The sequence below is a fragment of the Watersipora subatra genome, chromosome 7 (genome assembly GCF_963576615.1).
Source record: "Watersipora subatra chromosome 7, tzWatSuba1.1, whole genome shotgun sequence".
Lineage (NCBI taxonomy): Eukaryota > Metazoa > Bryozoa > Gymnolaemata > Cheilostomatida > Watersiporidae > Watersipora > Watersipora subatra.
Genome location: NC_088714.1, coordinates 1,759,281 through 1,783,139, shown reverse-complemented (window position 1 = coordinate 1,783,139; position 23,859 = coordinate 1,759,281). Strand labels below are relative to the sequence as shown.

The 23,859-nt window shown below is 35.6% G+C and overlaps 1 protein-coding gene across 1 annotated transcript in view; it reads right to left on the bottom strand.

The window, feature by feature from the left end:
• Positions 1-23,859, bottom strand: part of LOC137400217 (multidrug resistance-associated protein 1-like) — a 46,077-nt gene that overhangs the window by 3,108 nt on the left and 19,110 nt on the right. The window contains exons 12-23 of the mRNA XM_068086546.1: positions 22,025-22,166; positions 17,524-17,617; positions 14,787-14,883; positions 14,064-14,295; positions 11,953-12,123; positions 11,365-11,504; positions 8,720-8,919; positions 4,858-4,996; positions 2,087-2,220; positions 1,078-1,348; positions 549-715; positions 151-345 (exon numbers count right to left, since the gene is read on the bottom strand). Coding sequence (XP_067942647.1) covers positions 151-345; positions 549-715; positions 1,078-1,348; positions 2,087-2,220; positions 4,858-4,996; positions 8,720-8,919; positions 11,365-11,504; positions 11,953-12,123; positions 14,064-14,295; positions 14,787-14,883; positions 17,524-17,617; positions 22,025-22,166 — 1,982 coding nt within the window. The remainder of the gene's footprint in view (positions 1-150; positions 346-548; positions 716-1,077; positions 1,349-2,086; positions 2,221-4,857; positions 4,997-8,719; positions 8,920-11,364; positions 11,505-11,952; positions 12,124-14,063; positions 14,296-14,786; positions 14,884-17,523; positions 17,618-22,024; positions 22,167-23,859) is intronic.

Genomic DNA, 23,859 nt, shown 5'->3' with positions numbered 1-23,859 from the left:
TCACAGACCACAATATTAATTTACTAATCTATCAGACCACGATAGTAATTTACTAACCTATCGCAGACCTCGATAGTAATTTACTAACCTATCACAGACCATGATAGCAATTTACTAACCTATCACAGACCACGATAGTAATTTACTAACCTATCACAGTCCATGATAGTGTGCAGCCTGTGGGCAATAGTTAGAACCGTGCAATCTGAGAATTTACTTCTAATAGTCTTTTGTATGACATCATCAGTTTTCATATCAACTGCTGCTGTTGCCTCATCCATTATGAGGACCTTAGTCTTGCGGAGAAGTGCTCGGGCTAAGCAGAGCAGCTGCCTCTGACCAACGCTATAACCAATGAACTGGACACGTATTTACCGGGCAACAACCATCAACTATGATCAAAGACTTACGAATCACAAATCTTGTAGCTTCGACCCATACTTGTACATATATCCAAACACAACAGGCATGTCTAAATCCTGCGGTGTTCAACACAACGAACAAATATATTGTGGGATGAAAGAGGTGTAAAAACGTGCGCTGGTCACCTGAGATTCTGTCCTCCCTCTCCACACTCGGCAGATAACTGTTCAGGCTGCTCAGAAATAAAGCTCTTCAGTTCACATTGTTCCAGAACATTCCAGAGCTTTTCATCTGAGCTTTCAGCAAATGGGTCCAGGTTCTCTCTCACAGTGCCAGAGAATAGCATTGGATCCTGTGAGGAAGAAGTAAACATCCTCTAGAGAAAATGATTATTATTGATAGGTGGTGAACACTAGAAAGTCATTCATTGTTTTAGTCTGATCAGAAATAAGCTACAGAAATTGTTCGAAAGACAAACCTGTTGACTGCCTTAATAGTTTTGAGATGCTACAAACATCACTATGGCTGCTGGTTAAAAAACTATCAGGTGATTAGATTGCAATGAAGCTGTCACTTATGAAACTGAACACCATCAGTGTCTATCTAATGATCTCTTGCACAAATTTATAAATTGAACAAACGCTTGCTGTGACACCACTGCCAACAAGGGCAATAGTTATTACTTGGAAGAATAGAATAGACATTGATACATACCTGCGGCAGTATTGTTAAGCTATTACGAAGTCTATGCAGCCCCAACTGAGATATGTCTACTCCATCCACTTTAATGCAACCATTCTCAGCTTCCAACATTCGAAAGAGTGAGAGTGAAAGTGAGGATTTGCCTGCCCCTGTTCTTCCTACAACTCCTACTTTCTCCTCAGGCTTTATAGTTATACTGAGATGTTTAATAGCAAGATCGAGCTCAGGGCGGTATCTTGTTGAGTAGTTGTCAAACTCCAACTTGCCTGCGGATGGCCAGTCGCTGAAAGTGATAATCACACAAAGTTGACTAGCAGATCGACTACTAACAGATAAAAGAAAGATAAAATGAATAAAAATACCCTCAAATGGGCAAATTTGAAGGTAGACAATCCCGCGAATGGTTAAAATCCGCGAATGGTTAAAATCTGCAATGAATTTGTTTTGCAGATATGTTACTTATAGAATAGAACAGTCAAATAGAAAGTTAAACACTTGCTATACACATGTGAAGGTTTTGCACTCTATTGCTAGCTGGTTTCGCAGATTAATTTATTCGCGTACAAATGTATATATTTCTCCGAGAATAATATAGTCCGCATAAATTAATGAAAAGACAACTTTCACGAAATATAACTCCATGAATAATATTGTCCTGTGAGGTATATGCTTTATTAAGTGCAGCGCCCAAATGATACATCTAACTTAAAGCAGACAATGTATAAACTAAGTTTCTAAACTAAGTCATCTAGAATCTCCGAGCGTTCAATTGACAGTGACGGTAAACATTGCCCTAATAGTTAAGATGATTGTAAGGATATCAACCATCTTAATGCTGTTCTAGAGATTCTGTTCAAGTGTAGCAGAGATGACTGTAAATTGAATTTCAATTTAAGAATGTAAATATTTGGTAAAAGAAAGTGCAACCATATCCCAGCTTTACCAGATAATTCAGGCAGCCATCGGCCATGTAAACTTCAGCTGGTTGTAAGACTAGTCTTCAATAAGAGGCAATTATTACCTCTCTGGATTCAGGTCGGATGAACAATCGTCTTCCTTTTCTACCTCAATGTATTCCTTAATCCGTTCGATGGATACGATATTTGTTTCTACAGTGGACACTGTCCAGACGAACATGGTCATCACATCAGCTACCTAACGATAAAGCCTCAAATAATATTACTACACGATAATGGCGATCAGGTTGTAATATTATAAACATAAATTTCTAAAAATACAACAGCTTTACACAACCATCAAGTACTACAGTCACTTTCTGAATACAAGAGCTTATCAGTTCAGAATTTGCAAATTGTTGCAAATGGTAACTTTTAAGGATTATTTTGGTTGTGAAGCGTAAGAGGTGGAGTTTTAAGTGCTATACTTTGAAGCACTAATATCATAGTTATAAACCAACTATTATGCATTATGTATTACAAACTAAATAACATTAACTATGTTATGCAGAGCGTTACCACATACTGAGAGTTATGATACACTGGGTGCTACTACGCACAGAGTGTTAACAGACACATTATGTGGGCATTACGTTATGCAGAGTGTTAAGATATACTGAGTGTTATGATACACCGGGTGCTACTACAAATAGAGTGTTAACAAACACATTATGCAGGCATTACAATATGCATAGCGCTACGATATACTGCGAGTTATGAAAAACAGAGCGTTATGGTACACTCAGAGCTATGATGGCTAGAAGTTAGGATAGGCAAAGTCTAACTATACACTGTCTGTTATGATATACACGAGCATTGTGACAGACGAGTTATAATAGACAGAACATTAAAATAAACAGAATTACAATGGACAGAGAGTTACAATGAAAAGTTACAAATAGACAGAGAGTTGTGATACACAGCATTTCTATGCAAACTGTTGAAAATTAAAACCCAGCGGTCATACTACAGTGCACCCTTGAGATACGATTACCCTGATATACGATTTGTTAGCCTCACCATACGCATCTTATTTCACCATAAAAATTAAACAAAATTTTCGTCCAAGTTCAAATTTGGCAGTCGGTGTGCATATTACGTACATCAAAATAACAAAGACACCGAAATACTGTTTGCCGAAAATATTTTTACAACGCATGAAGAGACGCGATGTTCAGCAATTCTTGTGTGTAAAACAGTAATATTTTCCCTTTAAACTCATTAGCAAAGTTGGAGTTGCGATCCCTTCAAACAGAAGGTCAGTCAGTGGTCAGACAACGTCTCTCACCTGCTAACAAAAATCCAATTCATCACGAAAACAGTATCGTTCGGGCTTTCTCGCCGAATTAGGTTGGAAAAGGTTATAAACAGGTTTGCTAAAAGTTATAGTGAAAGCGAAGATAGAAACTGATAAGTGATAACAGTTCAGTAATAAAAAGTTGAAATCCAGTAAAATAGTTCAAAATACACTAAAACTTAGCTGTAGGTGTGTGTGTGTGTGTGTATGTGTGTGTGTATGTGCGTGCGTATGTGTGTGTGTGGGTGTGTGTATGTGTGTGTGCGTGCGTGTGCGTGCGGGTGTGTGTGCGTGTGTGTATGTGTGTGTGTGTATGTGTGTGTGCGTGTGTGTGTGCGTGTATGTGTGTGTATGTGTGTGCGTGTGTGTAGGTGTGTGTGTATGTGTGTATGTGTGTGTGTGTGTATGTGCGTGCGTGTGTGCGTGTGTGTAGGTGTGTGTGTATGTGTGTGTGTGCGTGTGCGTGTGTGTGCGTGTTTAGAAAGCTAAAATTATTAGAGGTAACTTTTTGAAGGTAAGAACTTCCTATGGTATGACTGCGCATAGTACATTATAATGTTACATTTTATTGCAGATAATAAGTTCATAACCACTGAATACACTAAATTCAATAAAGTAACTGTAGGTAACTATAGTTACTAAGGTTAACATATTATTTTGTTACTAATTTTTAATATGTACAGCCCTCATATAAAATGTTGACGATTTTTACCAGTGGATGTTTGCACTATATAATTACTATGGTTTCTATACCCCTACATACGATTTTTCACCATACGATGCCAACCCCGAAACAGATCAAAATCGTATCCTTAGGGTGCACATTTGAGAGAGAATAAGATAACTCCAGATTTGAGAGTCTATTCAATAACTATATTTAGTAATTATGAAAACACTAGTGGGCCTGATGGAAAGCCTGATGGATGAAGTTGGTGGGTGACATCTTGTACAGATATTCCTATTAAGGATGAAATAAAAGCTATATACACTGCATACTGCAAACTATAATCTAGTACAAAATTGCATGTTTATGTAAACAGCAATGGATGGAAGCATAGGTTATGCATGTGACATCATATTTTGACACATGGTGCAGTATGGTCCTTTCGTCAATGAAGGGTATAAGCTATATATATATGGCATGTTATACTTTGACACATGGTGCAGGTATTCCTATGACTAATGAAAGGTACAAGCTATGTATACGGCATGTTATACTTTGACACATGGTGCAGGTATTCCTATGACTAATGAAGGGTATAAGCTATATATATATATGGCGCGTTATACTTTGACACATGGTGCAGGTATTTCTATGACTAATGAAGGGTATAAGCTATGTATACGGCATGTTATACTTTGACACATGGTGCAGGTATTCCTATGACTAATGAAGAGTATAAGCTATGTATATGGCATGTTATACTTTGACACATGGTGCAGGTATTCCTATCGCCTATCGCTTTTAGTTGCATAAACATGACAACATAATAGTAATAATCCTTAAATAGTAATAAATATGAAATATGAAAAACTCACCTCAATGACCAGAGAGAGCACAAGGCCAGTCAAACTAGATGTCATGTGTAGGCTGGGTATCCTTACAGAAAGCACACAGAACAAAGCTGTCAGGCATAGTAGGACCCCATTGAGAGTGTACATGCGAACATCAAGCCAGCTGCAACAAAAATCATTGAGTCTAAAAAGATATAGGCCTATATGTATCTGTATATATAAAGCTAAGAGTTCGCCGTCTGTCTTCCGCTGTCTGTTTGTCTGTCCGGCTATAGCGATAAAAATCAAGCAATGAAAAATTCATACCCTAGTAGCTTTGATCTCGGAGCCTCCCGTTCACCAGGCGATAAACTAACCCATTGCAAACTAATCCTTGCACTGATATGCGAGGAATTCATTTGGCAATATGCGGCGTTTTCTCGGTTAAAATAGTGACTCTGGGTTAAGGCGCAAAGTCACTAAGGCTTGCTCTCACAGCTCTTATTAGTAACTTTAGCAACATGGATACTAACTTGCTCAAATTAGTCATTGACAATGTCCTGAGCTAATGGCAAACGACTACATTACCTGCCACTGTTTATAACATGTTTTTTTACTACCCGTGCAACGCCGGGCATTCAGTAGTATATATATAAATCTCAAAGTGTGTCACGTCTAACACTGTCTGTCCCGCTATGACAATTATAATCTAGCAATGCAAATTGCATTTCGTACTGAATTTGAACTCATGAAGAGCGTAACAGCAAGTTTGTAAACAAGCGCACCAACCACAAGGCCACACTGTTGTTACCATTACTGCCACATTACCGTTATTACCACATTACAGTCAGTTACCATTACTGTATACCATTTTCTCGATTGCACACGCCAAATTATTAATTAATACAGTGCGCCCACAGGTCGTGATGCCCCTGTTATAAGATGTTTTCGTCTTACTCTAAGAAACACGATGCTTTTTCATTTTCGTCATACTAAGGCGAATTTATTTTTCGCATCAACATCATATATCAACAAAAAACTTCTGTAGAAATTCAAATTTAAAAGTTGGTGTACTGATTACAACAAGATAAAAAAATTTGATTTGCTATTCACCAAAATCCCTCCCACAACGCCTGAAAGAAATACACATTGCTCGGTATCTCAGTTCAGCGTTATTCGTTATAGGTTATAGGAAAAATGGATACAAAAACAAATAAGTGATAAATTGTTAGTTGAAAGTTAAAGATTAGTTAAGTGAAATACATACTAAAACCTTTAAGTATGTGTTTAGCAAACTAAATTTATTTAACTTGAAATCAACGTTCATATTATACATCTGTTTTAAAGGTAATTACTCTCCAAGGTACTTACTGCACGTAGTACATTGTGATGTTACAGTTTCTTGCAGATCATAACCGCAGAATACGCTAAAGTTACTGTAGGTAACTAAAGTTACTGTAGGTAACTATAGTTACTGTAGGTAACTAAAGTTACTGTAGGTAACTAAAGTTACTGTAGGTAACTAAAGTTACTGTAGGTAACTATAGTTACTGTAGGTAACTAAAGTTACTGTAGGTAACTATAGTTACTGTAGGTAACTAAAGTTACTGTAGGTAACTTTAGTTACTGTAGGTAACTTTAGTCACTGTAGGTAACTACAGTTACTGTAGGTAACTACAGTTACTGTAGGTAACTAAAGTTACTGTAGGTAACTAAAGTTACTGTAGGTAACTAAAGCTACTGTAGGTAACTAAAGTTACTGTAGGTAACTAAAGTTACTGTAGGTAACTATAGTTACTGCAGGTAACTAAAGTTACTGTAGGTAACTATAGTTACTGTAGGTAACTAAAGCTACTGTAGGCAACTAAAGTTACTGTAGGTAACTTTAGTTACTGTAGGTAACTTTAGTTACTGTAGGTAACTACAGTTACTGTAGGTAACTAAAGTTACTGTAGGTAACTAAAGTTACTGTAGGTAACTAAAGCTACTGTAGGTAACTAAAGTTACTGTAGGTAACTAAAGTTACTGTAGGTAACTAAAGTTACTGTAGGTAACTATAGTTACTGTAGGTAACTAAAGTTACTGTAGGTAACTATAGTTACTGTAGGTAACTAAAGCTACTGTAGGTAACTAAAGTTACTGTAGGTAACTATAGTTACTGTAGGTAACTATAGTTACCTACAGTAACTAAAGTTAGTGTAGGTAACTATAGTTACTGTAGGTAACTAAAGTTACTGTAGGTAAGTTATCTCCGGTTAGCATATTGTTCAGTTACTAATTTTTAATATTAGCAGTACGTATATAAAATTTTGACGATTTTTACCAGGGGGTGTTTCCATTAGTTAATTACTATGGGTTTCATACTATGGTGTTTGCATTAGATTCGTTTGGTGTCTGTCTAGCTATAGCAATTAAAATCTAGCAATGAAAAAATTCACATCGCAAAAGATTTTATTTCGGCACAAGATATTCGGCGCATTTTATTTCTCCGCTCACAAGATAAGCTAACTCATTAAGCTACACAGGATGCAATGGATTCATCGGGCGATATGAGTCATTATCTGGGTTAAAATATGCATAGCTTTAGTGACTCTGTGTTACGCGCAACGTCACTAAAGCTTGCTCTCACGGTTCTTATTAGCAAGTTTAGAAATACGGATACTAGCTTAATCAAATAGTGGCTTATAAATAGTGGCAGTACCTGCCACTATTTATAAGCTATTTTTAATACCCACGCAACACCGGACATTCGGCTAATGTATATGTAAATAGTTGATGCTCCAACAACGTAAATAATCCATTCTAATATCGATTACATTAAAGGGAATTTATGTGATACAAACTGTAAAATACATGTTAATAGCCTAAAATCTTTCTAAGCTCACTTCTTTGGCCCTTCAAAATGAAAAAAACTACATTTAACTTTTTAATTTAATGAGTGTACAGTAACTGTGGTATTGTACAGTAACTGTGGTATTGTACAGTAACTGTGGTATTGTACAGTAACTGTGGTATTGTACAGTAACTGTGGTATTGTACAGTAACTGTGGTATTGTACAGTAACTGTGGTATTGTACAGTAACTGTGGTATTGTATAGTAACTGTGGTATTGTATAGTAACTGTGGTATTGTACAGTAACTGTGGTATTGTACAGTAACTGTGGTATTGTACAGTAACTGTGGTATTGTACAGTAACTGTGGTATTGTATTGTAACTGTGGTATTGTATAGTAACTGTGGTATTGTATAGTAACTGTGGTAGTGTATAGTAACTGTGGTATTGTATAGTAACTGTGGTATTGTATAGTAACTGTGGTGTTACAGGTTTGTATCAACCACCTTTTCTTTTTTCTTATCACTTACAGTCGGTTCAGGGTCAATTATTACAAAAATTTTACGTTAAAGGGGAGCGCACACATTCAATAACAATTTAAACCAATTTTTTACTTTTCTCTCCACATCAACGTCTATGCTGCAAAGAAAAAGTAAAAAACGATGTACAAGTCTACAATTAAGTAAAAGAAAATATAAGAAATACCCCAGTTAGCCCTTATCTGTTATTTTCTCTCCCAATTTTCTCTCTCAATTGCGGCAGGAGAGAAAATAATGCTTTGAAGGCTAACTATCGGACTCCTAGCACTCAGATCGAAGTTGAGAATTTGTACCGATTTGGTACATTATGTATTATAGAAATTCTTACATAAAACGATGCAAAAATTTTACCTAAACTCTAAGGTTCAATTGAATTTACGTAAGAGGTTTACATTAGAGGGGCATCTACTGTATAGCACGACAAGAAATATTGTCGAATCTAGCTGATGTAAGTATGATAGAATATGCACAAGACCCCTGAGACTAAAGCAAATGTGATCAACTACTAGCAGCCAACTACATTGTATTTACTAACCAATCAGCAAACTCATCAAAGTACTGGAAGATGTTTTGTTTCTCAATCTTATTGATATTATCATTCATGAACCTCTCCTGGTGTCCATAGGCTCGTATTGTCTGGCAGCCATTAAGGGTCTCACTGAAGTGAGCGTATATGGGAGAAGAGGCCTTAGAGAGGAGCCTCATTAGCTGTCTAGAGGTTGCGATGTAATACCTCTAAAATATGCAACAAAGCTGATCACTTCTATTGATGCACTATAAAGGAGAGGTGCAGATCCAATTACAAGATATCTTTATGTTCAGAGATGCATTTCTAATGTACATTTGACATTACATTACATTCTAATGGCACATCGAGTTACGCAAGTGCAAATCATACAGAATTCAGGTCAACATATCGAATGGCTTTGAAAAATTCTGCCAAGATGCATTTCATGTTATAAGACTGACACACACTGACTGTAAAAGCTTGACAAATTCAAACTTGTGGGTTGAATATGAATGGTTTTAGCTCGGACTTAGCAATGAGTAAGTATTTCAGGACTTGTGAACAGAGTGTAGACTTAACAATGTGTCAGTCTTTCAGGACTTGTGAACAGAATGTAGACTTAGCAATGAGTAAGTATTTCAGGACTTGTGAACAGAGTGTAGACTTAGCAATGAGTAAGTATTTCAGGATTTGGGAACAAAGTGTAGACTTAGCAATGCAAACGTTTCGTGGTAAAATGATTAAACTTAATTTAACTTAAATGAGATATAGTTTAAATTAACTCAATTAAAAAATTTTCCATTATTTTTGTTTTATCTCTAATTTTTACTAATTTGATTACTTTTTTGAGTTTTTACAAAACTGCCAAGTTTCCAGATGCCTTGAGATACAAAGTCTCCAAATTGAATCACAACGTTTTCAGATGCCAAATCTTAAGATACAAAGTCTCCACATTACTTTGTATTTAAAGACAAATACTGGCTGAAATTTTGGCGTACATCAAAAATTTGTATGTAGAGGTTTGATTATAATTTATATTTTTTCTTTGTTTATATTTCTCCCCTGAATTAACTACTATGTGCATTTATGTGGTAGTTGTTGCACGCATGCTAAGCTGTGGAATGACTTAAACGAGTTACAGTGTATTCTTATGGAAATATTCGATCTAACATACAACAGTTGTAACATGTAAAACAGGTCTGTGATCAAACCTCTATACAGATATTTGATTGTTCAACATACTAAACAGGTCAGTGATCAAAGCCTCTATGCAGATATATGACTGTTTTGACTTAAGCGTCATCTGTGAATTGTTATTTTTATGAAATAGACACTCATGCGCTCAGACCACGATTATGACTACTTTGTGTTGATATCGGCCATATGCCACCAACAAAAATAAACATTGCACGCATTGTGTGAGTTTGGCCAATGACAAGTAAAATTACAGTTAGACAGAAAATACATTGAATCCAATGAATATGCCACATTTTCTCTATCAAGAGAAATAGTTTAGCCAAATCATCCTATCAATTATTAATCAATTCAAACCAACTGCACAAACAGACTCGTTCAATCGATTTGTTCAGTGTTGATGCCTGACACAGTAAATTTACCACTTTACTAGGTAAAAAGGCTAAAAGTAGATCCTCTAGCACAGCACTGCTTCCTGTCAGCATTGTAACTCTTTTAATGCCTACTTGAAACAATGAGCCAACGCATCATTTTCGTGGCAGCCTTCATATGAGTCTGTAGAGTGCAAGACTAGACCTGATAGCAAAGGTGCAGCTTTCTACACATGCAAACAGCGACTTCAATGAATACACAGAGTACACCGGTAATCAAAAATTGCTTACCGACACGTTGATACCTTGTACTTTTAGCAATAGAGGTATTAAATCTGACAGTATACTGTAACTACAGTGGTGTGCATAAACTTGGAATCACATTGTTTTGTTTACTATATATCGAATGGATCTTCCATTTGCTTTCTATTTTCCCCCCAATTATGATGCCATGCCCAATATTATATATCAATCTGATCAGCAGAAGATGTCCTTTCAAACAATGCATTGATTGATTTAAAACGGGAGCTCATAGAGAAGATTATTCATGCTTGGCATCACATCATCACTCCTGAAGAGCTCCGAAAGTTGGTAAACAGCATGCCTCGACGGTGTCAGATGGTGATCAAGAACAAGGGCTGGCCAATAAAATACTAATGCTCAGCTCAAGACACCTTACCAGTCCTTCTGAAGACCAACAATAACCCAACGGCCCTTTTCAGGGCCACCAATTTGTATAAAAGAGTTTGTTTGTATCCTATTTTATCAATTTTCACTAACAACATTCATAGCCTGCAATAAGTCTGCCTTTCGGTAGATCCACCCCCAGCGATAAAAATCTGAGAATATTTTCGAATATTTGGCATCATCTTGTTCTTCAGAATTTTCCCTTTCAAATGATATATATATTGATGGGGTTGAGGCACTTAACTCCAAAGAATTTCTTAGACAACAGCATATAAACATACATATTTGAAGATTTAACTGGTGATTCCAAGTTTATGCACACCACTGTATGCAGGAATTGATGTTGAAGCAAGCATAGCAGAACTATGTCAGCATAGCTAACAAAGTACACTAACAAGTACTTTGTTATTAGAGCCTTACCTGGACATAAACATAGACAGCAATTATTGGTATGACAGCTAATGTAAACAAAGGGGTGGCGTAGATTATTCCTCCGATGCTAGCCAACAAACCAACAAGAATTACAGCCATTTGCAGCAGTGACCCGCCAAGCTGGTTATCTGAAAAAGAAAAGACACAGATTTGTACCATGTTCAGCTTGGTTCCCATTAACCAGTCCAGGGATCTAAAATCTCAGACCGTTTGGGTAGATCACCAGTTTCTTCATGGAAATAGTATTTCAACCTGCCTTCTACTGTCATGGTCGTTCCATTTCAGTTGATGGTCTGAACTAAGTGATGAATTGATTGAGAATTGTAATACAGTAAACAATGGTACAAAATTATAGGATTTAATTTACAAAACATGTAAAACTCTAGCGGGTGCATTAACTCTATGACTCTATTGACTCTATGAATATCAATATTTACGTCCAAAGACTTACGCAGTTGAAAGTGAAAACAGCAGGTTTTGTGTACAGAACTAAAACTAAAGGGACCACAACCAGACGAAGAGAAGTATAAAATTGCTTCCATTCTATGACTGTAAACAGGGTTTACTATGACTCACCTACAATATCGACATCTTTGGAGAAGCGATTGAGTATCATTCCTAGTGGCTTGATCTCAAAGAAAAGAATCTTAGCCTTAAGTATGTTGTTAAGTAGAGACTTGTGTAGGTTGCTACTAGCTTGGCAGAAACAGTAGGCAGCTAGTAGGGTGTAACTCAACACCGTCAACACTGAAATACATAAAGGAAGAAAAATAACAAAAACTTTTTACTGATTATTATAATACTATATTAGTTGCTTACGTAGTCCTATATAGTTGACATGCTTTAACTCAGTGCGAACCAGAAGCCGCATAGTGCGGCTCAGAACAGCGTTTGCGTACAGCGTTGCGTCGGCCATGAGCCGAGTGATTTTAGTAGGATTCATTTCATTAACAAAAAACAAAATTTTTCAGGTGAGTAGTCAACTACAGTGTAGTAGTGAGTAGTCAACTACAGTGTAGTAGTGAGTAGTTAACTACAGTGTAGTAGTGAGTAGTCAACTACAGTGTAGTAGTGAGTAGTCAACTACAGTGTAGTAGTGAGTAGTCAACTACAGTGAAGTAGTGAGTAGTCAACTACAGTGTAAGTAGCTTACCGTGTCTGTACTTAAAGATGAACTTACACAACATGTTAGTAGATTGTATCAGAAAGTGTCAGTAATTTTCTATTATTTGCGATTGTTTTAGATGTTTGAAGTAATCTGACTACCAGGATGTTTCAAGATTAAAATCAACAAAACTTGATCACAGTAAAAACGATCAAGAGAAAAATACGTATAAAATGACGTCACTAGCTGTTGTCGTTGCTATAGTTGATATCGGCTATTGCATTCAAGAGGCAGCGTTATGTGTCTCTATTGTGTTGGTCTTTTTGCAACTATAGACATCATAATCACACTTTCACTTGATCTGACAGTTTTAACTGCGACCATGTTTTGTCGATTTTAACCTGGAAACATCCCCAAGTCAGATCACCTCAACATCAACAATTGCACATGATAGAAAAATACTGATACTTTCTAATAAAATCAAGTCAGATTTTGTGTAAGCTCATTTTTGAACGAATGGAATCAATCATCTGCCTGCCCTGAGCCATTAGAAAATATATGTTTAATAGCCACACTGAGCTGAGATTCGTTGTGCAAAAACTTTATTTTCATTATCGCAATTTCTTGTTAGCGATGACCAGATGTGTCAGACACATTACATCTGAGGCTCCACACATTGTACCATCTGTCTCAAGTGACCAGATGTGTCAGACACATTACATCTGAGGCTCCACACATTGTACCATCTGTCTCAAGTGACCAGATGTGTCAGACGCATTACATCTGAGGCTCCACACATTGTACCATCTGTCTGAAGCCCGGCTAGAGGTTGGAAAAAGTCCTCGCATGAGAATTGAACTCATATACTTGGCTTACCAGCCAGGCGAATACCTTGCTGTATTGTGGAATAATCATGCACATAGCTATTACACACGATGATCTCTCATGGCCCATGGGACGGCCAGCTTACTAGTAGCAATAATAATAATAATAATGATAATGTCGTAAGCTATGATAACAGTAATAACTCTGAACTCGGACAATGCTCAAGCTGTTACTCACGGTAGTAGGAAGGGGGGGGGCTCAGCCAGTGTCCGAACTCATTCTGGAACACATTTGCAGCCTTGTTCTTATAACATCGGCTGATGTCAAATTTTATGCCAATTAATTTACTATCAAAATCTTCAAGAGTGGTTCAAGAGTTATGACAAATTATATGCGCCATTGTTAAATATTGGTTTTTACCAAATATTTAAAAAATAACCCCAGTAAAAAAATTAATTAGGTAGCGAAAAGGTTAAGGCTATATGTAATTACCTGAAGCGGCTATTGTCTAGTTTGGAGCTGGGAAACGGGTTAAACAAAAAACAATACAATTTTATAAGAGCATTTGCTCCAACATTTGACATGCAAAGAAAATATTAAAATGGATTAACTCAGAACATTTAATTTTTATTGTAGTTTTAAATAATCCTAAACCTATTCCTATCAAGTGAAAAATATAAGGTCTAGTTCTATTTAACATAAAAAAGTCAAATAGGTTTTAATAAGTCGAGAGGCAAGTACAAGCGTAGAGACTCACTTTGTCCGAGACCGATGAAGGAAAGGATAATTAGGTATCTCTCCATAGCAGACTCTTTCTGTTCAGCACTAGCTTGACTGCTGTTCTGAAACACTTCATCTCCTGTCCATTTACTTATCCAAATGCTGTAGGTCAGGTCTAGACCAGTTGATCCGAGCATACAGAGTACACAGATGGACACCATCTTTAATCCCAAGGCTTTAAGATATACCCAATAAATGCCCGAGGTCACCTATGAAAGCATCACGAGTTAGTGCCAGAATTTTCAATAATCCACTCAGAAGTTGGGAATTGTAATTAAAAAACAGTAAAAGCTTAGCATTTCAAAATCCTGTAATTAGTCATGGGAAAAAACAGACACGTCTTTCCTTAAGGCCTGAAGGAAGGACAACTCCAATAACAGCAATATTATTGTAGGATATCTTTTACCAACATATTTATGTACAATATGCCATCTATGCTTCTGATTGGAGATGTTATTTTGAGACAGAAAAAGAATGCTATAAGTAATTTTGAACATGTCTCTGTAAATCTGTTTCTGAGGAAATATCAGATTGTCTCCAGCAGTCACAAGTGAGGCAGCCATATGTGATTGACTATTGTTAATCATGGTCATCCGTCCATGACCATTCTAAACTAAGACATTTTGAAAGGAAGGTAAAAGATGATATTTAAGCTGTTGATAAATGAGAAAAAATATAGAAGGAGACACGAGTGTCATACATTTCCTGTTGCAACCTGTTCCTGCTCATCATATAAATCAGAACCACCACTTGTGACCTCCTCTTTCGCTCCAACTGTTTCACCTTGCATATTCTTGCTGAAGTAAAAGCATGTACAACATAATTGAAACACTGGTAACTGAGATTGCTTATAAATGGCGTTTCAGCTCATCAAAGATGCTTTATTGACAATACCAAAAGAAAAAATTTTAAATTTTGACTTTGAAAAAAACAACACTAAAAACGAATTTATAAAGAGAAGAGAGTCAGGCGCCATCTAACATACTTTTTTATTTTCAGTTACAACCAAAAAAGTGTTCTAAGGAACTATATCATCTATAGATGTTTTAAAGAACTATATCATCTATAGATGTTTTAAAGAACTATATCATCTATAGATGTTCTAAGGAACTATATCATCTATAGATGTTTTAAAGAACTATATCATCTAAAAGTGTTTTAAGGAACTATATCATCTGTAGATGTTTTAAAGAAATATATCCTCTAAAAGTGTTCTAAGGAACTATATCATCTATAGATGTTTTAAAGAACTATATCATCTATAGATGTTTTAAAGAACTATATCATCTATAGATGTTCTAAGGAACTATATCATCTATAGATGTTTTAAAGAACTATATCATCTAAAAGTGTTTTAAGGAACTATATCATCTGTAGATGTTTTAAAGAAATATATCCTCTAAAAGTGTTCTAAGGAACTATATCATCTATAGATGTTTTATGGAACTATATCATCTATAGATGTTCTACGGAACTATATCATTTATAGATGTTCTATGGAACTATATCATCTATAGATGTTTTAAGGAACTATATCATCTATAGATGTTCTAAGGAACTATATCATTTATAGATGTTCTAAGGAAATACATCATCTATAGATGTTCTAAGGAACTATACCGCCTAAAAAGTAGCTTAACAAAGAGTATTGACCCCATTGAAGCTATTTAAAACTTAGATTAAATGTATCGCTGTTTGCTGTCAATCCATATATATAAATCTCAAAGTTTTTGTGTACTATATCCAGTTATGTTTGTGTGTACTATTATACTATCCAGTTATAGCTATTAAAATCTTGGAATTAAAAGCTCACATCCTGCTGGATTTGAACTCACGAAGATAGCAGCCACAAGTTTTGAACTGTGCATTTAGCCAACAAGCTACACTATTCTTACAATTTCATAGCTCTTATCATACACTGTATACCCTTTTCTCGATTGCCCACAATAAATGACGTATTAATTGAAACTCTATGAACTCTATGAAACACGATGCTTTCTCATCCTCGCCGTACTAGAGCTAATTTGTTTTCCACCAAACATTGTCAACAAAAATTTTTCTCGAAATTAAAATTTTGTGATTGTATCTCAGTTCAGTGTCATCCATTATGGTAAAAACGGGTTACCAACCAGATAAGTGCTAAACTTTAGTTAAAAGTTTGAGTAGTGAAATACATACTAAAACTTCCATCAAGTATATTTGTAGTAAACTAAATTCATTTTAGTTAGATTCAGCGCTTATGTTACATGTCGGTCTTGAAGGTAAGAACTCTCCAAGTAGTACATTGAAATGTTATAAATTACAATCTTGCAGATCATAACCACAAAATGCACTAAAGTTATTGTAGGTAACTATAGTTACCAAGGTTAACATATTGTTTTGTTACTATTTTTTGACAATGATGATTTTGATGATTTTTACCAGGCAGTGCTTGCATTAGATAATTACTGTGGGTTTCTATACCACTCTATATGTCTATACAGTATTTTCGCCTTATCATGCCAACACTGAAACGAACTAAAATCATATAATCCCATATCAAATAATTTTCCATTGTAATTGTAGCAAAACAGCCATTTAACCATTACTTGCTTGTGATTTCACACTTACATTTAAAAACCTTTACAGCTTTATTTTTCCTCCTAATTTATTTCAACAAAACACATCTTTCATGATATGAAATTTAAAAGTTAGTTGTTTGAAAAAGTTTGAAAACTTTAACAGTTGTTTTTTCTCAAGTCATTTGAACTGCAGAAAAAAAAACTTTTTCCATGATATAAAGTTTAAAAGTTAGAGTAGTGAATGTTGTATATGTTAAATAAAAATAAATTTTGTCCAAAGACTTTTTTATTACCCGGGCAACACCGGACATTCATCTAGTATACTATAAAGGATGAGTCTATATTGTGAACAATCCCATCAGTCTGCTATAAATTATATAATGTACATGTTATTATAAATCTCCAAAAATCTCCCATCGACAATCTATTGCAAATATATTGTCTATTGTCAACTTTTCAAAAGCTTTAGAACTGAAGAAAGAAGTCTACAATGTAAAATGTAAGGCTGATACCAATTAGTAAACTATAAATTATCTCTATTGAAACTATAAGTACGTATTTTGTCAGTTGAAACATAGGGGTATATTTTAAATGGAAGTATATACTTTGTCTATTAAAACCTATTTATATATTAAAACTTACATATGTATATTTACCAGTAGTTACAGTAATATTTAATCTGATGAGAAACTGTGAGTCAACTATGCTCTGAGGCTACTGGTAAACTAAAAATGTATGGCTAACTAAAATAAGGTACGCCAAAAGCTGGAACCAAGCCTACAAAATCATCCGAAGTATTAGAACTAAAAGAAACTGAAATTGTATCTAAAAGCAAACTGAAATAAAAAGAACTACAATGTGATTGCTAAAGCTAACTTGTTAGCAGCTCTCTCCAGTTGTTCACATTTCCTCTGTGTGAGATCCTTTTGCAACTTTTCCTGTCCCTCTGGCTTGCTCTCTTCGGATGCTTCTGTAATGAATTTTAGAAAACTCTCATCACTTTCGAGGTTAAATATCTCCCGAGTTGGTATTGCATGAGATAAGTTTAGTGTTGGATTATATCTACTGATTAGTGATCGTTATAAAACTCTGGACTAGTGGAGAGAGCAAAAAGATGAGAAAAAGGAAAAGACAAAGAAATAGTTAAAAAGGAGAAAGTGAGAAAAAATAGGAAAGGTGGTCTAGAAAGGAAAAAACAGAAATGGTTTAAAAAGAAGGTAAATGGCAAGAAATAACCATGAATAAACTGCCGCAGAAGATAAAAGAGTGGATAGGAACAAATAAGGGCTGAGAATGAATCTAGCAGGTAAAGTACCTATAACGACACATGATAGGAAGATCACAACAATCTTTTTAAATTTTTGCAATAAATGAAGTTGGGAACAACTACAAAAGCACATATTCCTGAAGATCAAAGCCTAAGATGAACAAAAACTCCTACCTCAAACCACAAGAACTTGTAAGTACCTGCCACAAGAACTTGTAAGTACCTGCTACAAGAACTTGTAAGTACCTGCCACAAGAACTTGTAAGTACCTGTCACAAGAACTTGTAAGTACCTGCCACAAGAACTTGTAAGTACCTGCCACAAGAACTTGTAAGTACCTGCCACAAGAACTTGTAAGTACCTGTCACAAGAACTTGTAAGAACCTGCCACATACTTGTCAGTACCTGCCACAAGAACTTGTAAGAACCTGCCACAAGAACTTGTAAGTACCTACCACAAGAACTTGTAAGTACCTGCCACAAGAACTTGTAAACCTTCCAAAATTTTGGCTACTAAAATAAGTTGTTGGTCCAACTCATGAGTGTAGCGAAGGTTGCACAATGAAGCATGGAGAAGGCAATTACATATTTTACCTGTGCTCAGTGGCTTGCTCTATGTAACACTCAGCTAGTTGATACTTAAAGATGAACTCACACAAAATTTGTGTAGATTTTGTCAGAAAGTATTGCTATTTTTTATCACACTTGCGATTGTGTTTTGTTTGTGGTGATCTGGTTGACAGGATGTTTCAGGATTAAAATCGATAAAACTTGATCGCGATTAAAATGCTCAGATCAATTGGTGCAATTATGACGTCTATAATTGCAAAGAGACCGACAGTATAGAGTTTAGCCTGAATGCAATAGCCGATATCAATCACCGCAACGATAACAACTTGTGACACCATTTTGCACATATTTTTTGACTGAGTGTTACATGTATAATCGTGACCAAGTTTTATCGATTTTAATCTAGCAACATCCTGGCAATTAAATAGCCTCAACCATCAGAAAAAATCACAAATGATAAAAAAATATCGATACTTTCTGATGAAATTTTAAGTAAGCTCATCTTAAAGAGCAAGTGCAATAGTGCACCTTACTGAATAGTGCACCTTACTGAATAGTGCACCTTACTGAATAGTGTACCTTACTGAATAGTGCACCTTACTGAATAGTGCAATTGAATACTATAGTAATAGTGCACCTTACTGAATAGTGCAATTGAATACTATAGTAATAGTGCATACTGAATAGAGCAAGTGCCTTACTGAATAGTGTGCCGCAGGCTTGAAAACCAAAAACACAAACACAAATACTGCCAGCGCTAATGACCTGCATTGGCAGTGAAACAGAATTTAACTCAATGTCTGTCTGGCACTTCAATGTCTATGCACCTCTTTTTAGTTTCATGATTTCTCTATAAGTTTCAAGCCACTAAAAGAGTAGAGGCATATGGATCTTTGTAAAATCTAGACATTGCAACATAATTCAGTGATTGAAAATGATACAATTACAGTGATGGACAAAACAGTTAGATGCAATTGTTTAATAGGCTAATTCAGGCTATATTGTTATCTCAACATAGTTGTTGTCTCTCATCCAAATACTACAAATAATTGTATATACGTCGCCTCAAGTTAGGATTAAAGATGGAGCACCATTTCATGGCTCCCAAATCAAAATGAGTGTTTTTGATATTTTCGGAGACCTAAAAGATGGTTTTGTGTGTTCATAGTACCATAAAACTTTCAATTGAATGCCATGGAGCTCTATTTTTAAATTTTCTTTTATAGTGGCAGTCAATTGGAGGTGGCGTTCAAATAGAGGCCGGCATTGTATTTTTCAAATGGCTCTCAAAAGTTTGTTAAGATAAATTTAACCCTTTTAAGGGCGAAGCAAATGGCGCCTATATTTTGTCCTATTTTTCTGGTTGAGCAATTGTAAGGTTCCCACAGATCGGAGGTTCTCACGGTCAAAACTAATTCCATTTCATTACAACATTCATCATAACATTTACGCACATATATTAAAGAAGAACACACAATGACACACCCTCCACCAGCAGAAAGACATTTAATAAGAAGACACACCTGGACATTAAGAATTCTCACAAACATTTACATATTCTACCTAGGGTTGCATGACTATGTCAAAATTAGCTAACCAAAGTGAATTAACTCTACCCATCTTGGCTATCCGTTGTCCGAGTTATTGGTCCAACTTGACCATAAAACTATTGCACACTTCCTAACTTTATTATATTTTTAGCACAACCCATTTTCTAAGTATTTAATCTTAATTAATTGTGGCGTCGCATTCTCATATATATACTGCTCCGTCACTTTATGAAGCTGTCTTTTGAATTGTTATTATACGTCTACACAACTCCCTCTCTCTCGAAGCCAGGTATTACTGTATTTTAGTTTTATTTTGAGTGTCAGCCATTGTACAATTTTAATAGTTGTTAAGGTTGTGATTGTTTCATTTTAGAATTAAATAAACTATTTTTGATTGGTGTGTGTAAGATAACTTGCTCATTTACTTCTTTGCAAACTAATTTTCACCCTAAGTAAAATAAGACAACTTCCAAGAACCAGGTCGAATTCAAAACATAAAGATTGCCTCTATTTTTGGGCAAATCTTTACACAATATTATTCCTTTTGGATGCAATAAATCTGCTAACCTACCTCCAAATTGTCAGAGATCTTTTAATAAATATGCATTGAGAAACCAAGAAATATCTCTACTAGTTGATATCTTTGGCTTGCAATAAACCTGCGATAATATTATAGCCTGTGTCCCGCTTTGCGATTTGTTGGAGCTTTCAATTTTTGTTTCAGTCTAAATTTGAAAACGTATTTTTATGTTATGTATATATTTACCAATGTTGCATAAAAGCTCACTGCACCCATTGATATGTTTGCTACAGTTTGGAGCCAAAACTACTGTTTTATGTGCAATAGAAGAGGAGTTACGAGCGTCAATCAATTGTAAGATCAGATTACCGCAATGATGCTATCAAATAATATGCCATAAATCTGCAAATTTATAAGTTGGATAATGATAATCTATCAAATGCTACAAATATATATTCATGAACAAGTGACATAAACGAACCATACTTATATTACACGCAAAAACAAAAATTAACATTTTTAAAGCAACAATATTTACATCGTTTGCTCGGATAGCTGCATCCTGATTGTTGCTTTCGATGGAACGAAAATCTTTGGGTTGTTCAATACCTTCCACAAGGTCTTCTAACCTCAACACTTTTTCTGCACTGCTGAACTAGTTGATATTAGCGTTCAAACAATTGTTTTGACAGAGCAAAACTTTTACGTGTTGCATCTAGCACAAATGCAACGTGTAAAGGTTTTGCTCGCTAAATGTAACCTTTGGCCTAAAAATAGTCATTCATCTACCATCATGAATATAAACCAGTTTTATATAGAAGTACTTTGAAGTATCAAGACCGCGTTAAACAAAGAACTGCTATCAACATGAGACAGTTAATAATTATTTCTATGGTGTTGCATTCAAAGTTTAAAAGGAAAAAATAGCGAAAAACTGTGGAACTGGAGAACGAGAGAATTGATTGTTATTGATGTAAACGATTCATTATTAAAACGATTTTGTGAACACTTTTCTACAGATCACTTGATATTATGGATTCATAAAGATCAAAGATTGTCAAAGTGGCAGTCAAATGGAGGTGGCGGTCAAATAGAGGGTGGCACTCTATTTTTCAACCTTCTTATAGTGGCTGTTAAATAGAGGTGGTGTTCAAATAGAGGTGGCGTTTAATTAGACATTTTACGGTAAATTGAAAACTGACTAACACACGCACTGACTGAAAACATCACCCAAATTTCATGACCCTACTAGTCGATGCTGTTCTTGTTGAGTGCTAGCGATGTTGGTAGTAAAATAAACATTGATACTACACAGCTGGGGCACTGACTAGCTACTACATGTGACTTTGATAGGTTTCAGTGATGTAGGTAGTTTCCAACCTTTTCGTCAATTAAGCAAGACAAGCTTCTTAGCGTGTGAACAATTTCTTTGCCCTTAAAAAATCGCCATAGTAGATGGTGTAACCGCACCTTCAGAGTACTCTTTGAGAAGTTTAGCAAAGACGCCATCACAATCGATTAAGGATTTATAAGAGCCATGTTCAGTGAGTCTACCAGTGTCCATAACATAAATCTCATCAACTTGAGGTAGCCAGTGCAGTCCATGTGTCACCTAAAACAGGGTTTCACCTTATGACTCAGTTGGTAATACAAGGATCATGCATGTTGTGATGTTCACCTGTATTACTCAGTTGGTAATATAAGGATCATACATGTTGTGTTGTTTCACCTTATGACTCAGTTGGTAATATAAGGATCACGCATGTTGTGTTGTTTCACCTGTATTACTCAGTTGGTAATATAAGGATCATACATGTTGTGTTGTTTCACCTTATGACTCAGTTGGTAATATAAGGATCAAGCATGTTGTGTTGTTTCACTTTATGACTCAGTTGGTAATATAAGGATCAAGCATGTTGTGTTGTTTCACCTTATGACTCGGTTGGTAATATAAGGATCACGCATGTTGTGTTGTTTCACCTTATTACTCAGTTGGTAATATAAGGATCATGCATGTTGTGATGTTTCACCTTATGACTCAGTTGGTAATACAAGGATCATGCATGTTGTGTTGTTTCACCTTATGACTCAGTTGGTAATACAAGGATCATGCATGTTGTGATGTTCACCTGTATTACTCAGTTGGTAATATAAGGATCATGCATGTTGTGTTGTTTCACCTTATGACTCGGTTGGTAATATAAGGATCATGCATGTTGTGTTGTTTCACCTTATGACTCGGTTGGTAATATAAGGATCACGCATGTTGTGTTGTTTCACCTTATTACTCAGTTGGTAATATAAGGATCATGCATGTTGTGATGTTTCACCTTATGACTCAGTTGGTAATTCAAGGATCATGCATGTTGTGTTGTTTCACCTTATGACTCAGTTGGTAATATAAGGATCATACATGTTGTGATGTTTCACCTTATGACTCAGTTGGTAGTATAAGGATCATACGTGTTGTGTTGTTTCACCTTATGACTCAGTTGGTAATATAAGGATCATGCATGTTGTGATGTTTCACCTTATGACTCAGTTGGTAATATAAGGATCATGCATGTTGTGTTGTTTCACCTTATGACTCAGTTGGTAATATAAGGATCATGCATGTTGTGATGTTTCACCTTACAACTCAGTTGGCAATATAAGGATCATGCATGTTGTGTTGTTTCACCTTATGACTCAGTTGGTAATATAAGGATCATGCATGTTGTGATGTTTCACCTTATGACTCAGTTGGTAATTCAAGGATCATGCATGTTGTGTTGTTTCACCTTATGACTCAGTTGGTAATATAAGGATCATACATGTTGTGATGTTTCACCTTATGACTCAGTTGGTAGTATAAGGATCATGCATGTTGTGATGTTTCACCTTATGACTCAGTTGGTAGTATAAGGATCATGCATGTTGTGTTGTTTCACCTTATAACTCAGTTGGTAATATAAGGATAATACATGTTGTGTTGTTTCACCTTATGACTCAGTTGGTAATATAAGGATCATGCATGTTGTGATGTTTCACCTTACAACTCAGTTGGCAATATAAGGATCATACATGTTGTGATGTTTCACCTTATGACTCAGTTGGTAATATAAGGATCACGCATGTTGTGTTGTTTCACCTTATGACTCAGTTGGTAATATAAGGATCATGCATGTTGTGATGTTTCACCTTACAACTCAGTTGGCAATATAAGGATCATGCATGTTGTGATGTTTCACCTTACAACTCAGTTGGCAATATAAGGATCATACATGTTGTGATGTTTCACCTTATGACTCAGTTGGTAATATAAG